Genomic DNA, 6701 nt, shown 5'->3' with positions numbered 1-6701 from the left:
TTAAATATTTTAGTGCCAATTGTTTTCATGTTACTACTTTAATAGAAAAACTATAAAGAACTCAAACTTTCTATCATTTAATAATAAATATTTTCAATATAAAATATTACTATTTTAATAATACAAATTTTTTAATATTTTAATAATAATATTACTATTTTTAATATTTTATATTAATATAAATAATACTATTAATAATAATATCAACAATATATAGATTACTTGTTTCATATTGTAATATATTTATGAAAAATAATAAATCAATTAGTTATTAAATGGCCGTAAGACAACTATAAATGGATCTAATTTTGTTTGTGAGTTCTGAAATTCTCATAGTGCGTGCACAGATAATAATTCTTATTTAAATAAATATTCTTTCTAAACATTTCGATCGCGGATGCTTTTGGTTTTCAGCATTAAATATTTATATTTTTAGAAGAATACAAAATAATCATAAATTAAAAATTTTCCAAGTTGGACAATTATTTGCCCACCTCATTCAATTTTCCTAGCTTGGCCTAAAGTTTAGGCCGGTGAACAAAGCAGACAGTCAGGGACTCAGGGGACCACATAAAAACAGAGTTGATTATTATTGTCCTCAAGTTTAAGGCTTTGCTCTGTTGTTTGGAAGCAGCGAAAGATGGTTTACACTGCTGGAGGGAAGAAGAAAAATGACAGTGCTTTGGCAGCAGCACTACCCAAGAGGAAATCATCAAAAATGAAGAAGCAACGGGTATCTTTTATATTAACAAATCCCATCCATTCAACTCTGTTATTAATTCATGAATCCCATTTTGCCCAGAAGGAAATGCAGGAAGGCTTCAAACGCTTGAAAGAGGAGATGGAAAATATTAGTAAAGAAATAAGGTTAGTTTAACATACCAACCTCAAATTAAGCCCTCAACTCTCTCAACACTTTTGGATTGTCAATTCCTCATCATTTTTAAGTTTCATTTCATACATATTTCCTTGTGTTTGTCTTTTGTTAATTCTTTCCATCAAACGAACACAAATTTGATCATTATTTTTATCAAAATCATAAACCCATAAACTTTTTAATTAAAATAAATTTTATAAATTTAAAAATTTTTTAAACTTATTTTTTTTAAATTTAATTTTACATAATATTTTTTAAAACACTGATCAAAATTTTAAATTTTTTCTTACTAAAATTGAGTTTATTTGACAAACAAGAAATTATAAAGGAGGGCAAAATGTGGAGATGAGAGTGTATAAACAATTTCTTGTTTGAAAGTTGAAATTGAGTGTCCCTCTCTTCCTGATTATCATAGCTCTTATTCTTCCCACAGTTCGAGTGTTACTCCGAAAAAGGGCAGTGGCTCATGGCTTGAGTTTGGGGCAGAAGTGAAAAAGCTTGAAGAGGAAGTGGCAGTGAAGAGTACAGAGACAAGACTCTTGAGACAGCAGGTAATGGAAGCAGAAACCAAACTCGAAGCCAGCGAGAAAAAGGCTACTGAACTAAGGATGCTTAACGCCCTGCTTTTCCTCGAGAATCAACTTGAGCAGAGTCTTGTTAATGATTTGACACGCCGTTTTCTGGGTTGAAATTCTGCTGTGGAGAAAGAAGAACAAAGAATAAAATTTCTAGAGTTGGATTTGATTGTCTTAATATTTGCTTTTATGTTATCTAATGCCGTCCAAGGTTTTCTATGGTTTAATTTTGTTATGTTCTCCTCTTTCTAGCAACAATACATGTATAGTATTGAAATAAAACTCCAAGGCTTCATTTGGATTCTACCGGAGCCGCGGTGAGGTGCGAATAACACTTAAAAGTCCACTTAGCATTCGTTTGGATAGTATCCCTCACGACGGTAACTTTTAGACCTAACTGGAGCTAAAATATTAACTGAACTCTTGCTTTTTTCACCGTCACTCTGTTCTATATTTGACCCTTTTTCTCGTCATGTTTTTTTTTGTTTTTCATGCTATTATTTTTTTAATTATTTAAAAGATAAATAAATTTATATTGTTGACTTTTTATTTGTTAATTTATTTTTATTTTTACTTGAATATTTTCAAATTATTTATTTTTATTAACTTTTCATTATTTATTGTTTATATAAAAATAATTTAATTTTTTTAATTATTTACTAATTTTATAAATATTAAATAATTTAAATTTTTATTAAATGTAAATTTTAATTTATATCTTTAATGGACATTTTATTATTTCACCATACTTAATCTCATTGTCATCGCTATATTTGCATTTTAACATATAATCTATCATTAATTTTAATCTCACAATTACAATATTTAATTTCACTGTTACAATAATTAATTTTATTTTTATTGTTATTTTCAATCTCACTAGAATTAATTTCACCGTCAATTTAAATGAACTCTAAAACGACATTTGATTGGTGGAATTTTTTTTGTTATTTAATTTTTTATTATCAGATTCTTTGATTTAATTTAGAAATTTTTTCTCATATAAAAAAATCTTACAATCTCAACAATGTTAAAAAGGGAGAAAGTAGGGGCATAAAAATACTCTAATCTCCTTGAGTATTTTTTTAGATTTCGGAGAGAAAGTAAATTTTTTTTTCATTTACTTTCACTTATTTTTAGACTATATAGATAACATTATTTATCTTTAAAATATATTAATTTTATATTTAGTTTTTTATAGTTTCGACAAAGATTACTTTAAAAAAATTAAAAATGTAATTTTTGTTGAAATTATATTATAAAAAAATTTTATTTTTCAAAATAAAACAGACATGACATTTTAAAAATAAAAAAGATGATTTTTGTTGAAAATATAAAAATAAATTATTTTTCAAAATTAAACTAAGATGACATTTTTAAAATAAAAAACACGATCTTCATTGAAAATATAAAAAAATTATTTTTTAGAATATTTTATTTTCAATAAATATAACATTTTAAAGATTAAAAACGTGATCTTTGATGAAAATATTTATGAAAAATTTTATTAATTCATATAAAATTTATTATTATAAATATTATATGTGCAATAAAACCTAAATACTTTTATTTAAATAATTTAACAAAAATATTAAATGTACAATTAACATATTAAATAAATAAAACTTTAAATAAATTATTTATTATTCATGTATTATTCATATATAAGTGTTATCAAAAACAATATAATAAAAGGGTTTTATTTACAATCTTCTAATTAAACACAAAATTTTCGCATTTTCTAAGATTAACAAAATTTTAAAAATTATATATATTTTTTTAATATCATTTTTTTTTTAATTTAAGAATTTATGAATCAAATGTTCTTTTATGATTTTTTATGTGTGAACAAGGTTGCCGACAAATTTAGATAGAGTAACAAGCAAGAAGAATAAATTAAAATTGACCCTAATATCATATTAAATAGTTATTTTAAAATTAATTAATAATACATGAAAAAAACCAACTTCAATATAAAATAAAAAACTCAAAACTTGACAAATATAAGATAACACTATTTTAGGCTAGGTTAAAAATAGGGCAAAACTCGATATTCAGTTCTTGTACTGCTGTTTGTTCTGAAGAAGATAGCGTGGTTCCCTCCTAACTTTGGACACCCCAAAATAATCAAGGGATTAAAATATATATATATATATATATATATATATATATATTAATCAAGAAACCAAAGACGTGGAATAATGGTAATGCAAGAACGGTCTTGTCCTACTGTGCTTAGGCAGTGGCGTACTCAAAATTTTATTTAGTAGGCGACTTAACCATATATTAAATTATAAAAAACAACAATAGTATTATAATATACTAAAAAACCAAATATTTTACTTTCAATTGTAATTATTAAAAATTTTATATTTTTTTTCATATAATTTTATATTTTAAAATATTATTTTTAAAAAAAATTGAAGTAAAGATATTATTCATAAAAAAATAAATATATATTTTAAAATATTACAGTTAGATTATAAAATCATAAAATCTGTGCACTCTCATTTTAATTAAAAAATCTATAAAATAATTAATTTTTCTAAAAATATGTACAAAAGTGATGTTCTTTACCTTAACGAAGAGATTGTACAGCCTATTCAACAAATCATTATACTTCTAAAGACATTCACTTACTTTGTTGAGTCAAACTGTAATAATTTTATAGTCACTTTCGATGATGATATCAAGCAAAGGATCCAGATTGGCATTAGCCACAATAGTAAGGGCTTCAACAACCGCCAGCAACTCTGCTAGGTTCGATTCCTTGACTCCAACATTCTTGGAAAACACTAGCAATACTTTCCCCTTCCAATCGCGGATAACACCTCCTACTCCTGCAGGATCAGGCTTACCTATAGCTGATCCTTCCACATTGATTTTCAAACTGCTTCAGGGGGAGGAGACCATTCGATGTTCTTCCTGCATTCTTTTTTATGAAGGGGAATGGATATACTTTGGAAGCCAGATACACAGTTTGATGGCAGGGAATTTAAATCTGAAAATTTAGCACTCATCTACCAAGCCAGTCTAGTGCAACTAAAGATATTGTCAAATGAATTGGTTTTTTGCTTGAAGACTTTTTCGTTCCGAGCTAACCAAATTGACTAAACAACAGCATAGAACAATGTATCCCAAATAATTTGAGGTTGATTTTTAACAGAGAGGTAAGTCCACGAATCGAAAAGACTATTGAACAAACCAGAAATAGCCCACGACATGCCCCACTGATTGCAACACTTGCACCAGATATTCCAAGCCAAATTACAAAAGAGGAAAAGATGGTCAATGGATTCGACTTCACCATAAAAAGTACATTTATTTTTCATGTTCATCAGACAGCCTCGCTTATGCAATACCTCAATCACAGGAATGCCACCTTTTAGAGCTTTCCAACAAAAGACTTCAACTTTAGGAAGGGCAAAACCTTTCCAAATATATTTTTCTGTAGAGACAGTGTTATTTGTGGCTTTCTCCAGCTGAATGTGAAAAGACTTGGGTCAGTAAACGCCATTGGTAGTGTGCATCCATATAAGGTAGTCTTGAGCTTTGTTACAGAGTGACACAGAATTTAGAAGAGCTGTAAACTGCCTCCAGGTTTCAAGTTCCCAATCACAAAGATTCTTTCGAAGTAAAATTCGTCATCTCCAAATTTGCCCGTCCCATTCACCATCGTCTTTTATGAAACCATCTTTATTAATGGCGACAAAGTTTATTCGTCTGAAAGCCAACTTTAATGATAGACCTTGTATTCATTTGTCACTCCAGAAACGAATATTGGCACCATCACCTGCACAAAAAGAAAAACTAGATTGTATAATGTTAGAGAAGCACCCCCCATCCCAAGTGTTTTGAATATCACTCCATATCCGAGAAAGTGAGTGAGATGGACAGGAAGCAGGCCATAAATCCTAAGCAGACAGGTTATATTTGTTACAAATTACAGCCCTCCATAGTGCTTTCTGCTCATTGCCAAACCTCGTAAACCATTTCAACAACATTGCTTGGTTACAATGCAACATTTTAAAAATACCCAGTCCTCCAAAATACTTACTTCTACATATTGAGTTCCAATCCACTAGCCTCATATTCCTTTTATTCTTCTTGTCTCCTCACAAAAACTATCTCTCCATTTTCTCCAATTCTAATAGGACCCCTCTTAGAGCTTTAAAAAGTGACATATAATATATGAGGAGATTAGCTACAACTGACCTAATCAAAGCAATTCTACCACCCAAAGACAGCAACTTACTCTTCCATAGTTCCATATGTTTAGCCAATTTCTAAATGATTCAAAGACAAGTTGCCCTGTAGATGTTAACCTCAGATTGAAGCCTAAAGGGAACCCCAAGTACTTCATGGGCAGATGATCTATTTTGCAATGAATTTTACTAGCCCATTTCGATAGAGTCTGTGAGTCTATGTTAACTCCGATCAGCGCACTTTTTGAGAAGTTAACTTTCAGGCCTGCAGCTAACTGGAAACACCGGAGGACCCTTTTGATTGTAAGAAGATGCTCCAATTTTGGTTGACAAAAAATAATAGTGTCATCTGCAAATTGGAGATGAGATATCTGTAGACCACCATTCCCGACATTTATTCCTCTGATGAGTTCCAAGTCAACAGCCCTATTGAGTAAAAGACTCAATGCTTCTGTAACCATTACAAACAAGAATGGAGATAGGGGATCGCCCTGTCTAAGACCTTTCTGCATCTTGATAGGATTTGTTGGGGATCCGTTTATTAATGCTGATATTGAAGCTGGAGAAATACAACCTCTAATCTATCTAATCCATTTATTCCAGAAGCCCATGAGACTCATAATGTGCAGGAGAAAATTCCAGCTGACCTTATCAAAAGCTTTCTCAAAATCTAACTTGAGCACTAAACCTCTATTCGCTGATTTTAAAGATAATTTTTGTCCAAGTTCACCATGACATTCCTTGAAAATGAAAATCACATTCTTTGCAAATAATAATTGTTGGTTTCTCTTCAATATCTAAGCAGAATACAAAAAATTATTTTCTTCGAAATACTATTTCAATTTTATTTCAAAATCTCACATTTTAAATAACACATTTTTTAAAAAATATTTTATGCAAAAAAAATTGATGATGGTACTATCAGCTAGCAAACAATAATTAAGGGTACAAACATGTGAAATAAGTGCAGTCAATAATAAATAGATGCATCTATACCAATGGATGCTATACATGATGAAATGCACTTTTTGGGTTAAATCTTTA

The 6701-nt window shown here is 29.1% G+C and overlaps 1 protein-coding gene across 1 annotated transcript; it reads left to right on the top strand.

The window, feature by feature from the left end:
* The first annotated feature begins 580 nt into the window (after nucleotides 1–580).
* LOC111276608 (uncharacterized) lies at nucleotides 581–1786 on the top strand. Its single transcript, XM_022862355.2, has 3 exons — nucleotides 581–733; nucleotides 803–867; nucleotides 1311–1786. The coding sequence occupies exons 1-3, from the start codon at nucleotides 641–643 to the stop codon at nucleotides 1564–1566; spliced, it is 414 nt and encodes a 137-aa protein (XP_022718090.2). The 5' UTR covers nucleotides 581–640; the 3' UTR covers nucleotides 1567–1786.
* Nucleotides 1787–6701: the final 4915 nt, after the last annotated feature.

Source organism: Durio zibethinus, chromosome 25, assembly GCF_047325235.1.
Source record: "Durio zibethinus cultivar Kanyao isolate XHJ-2024 chromosome 25, ASM4732523v1, whole genome shotgun sequence".
Classification (NCBI taxonomy): Eukaryota; Viridiplantae; Streptophyta; class Magnoliopsida; order Malvales; family Malvaceae; genus Durio; species Durio zibethinus.
This window is presented reverse-complemented; position numbering and strand designations above follow the sequence as displayed.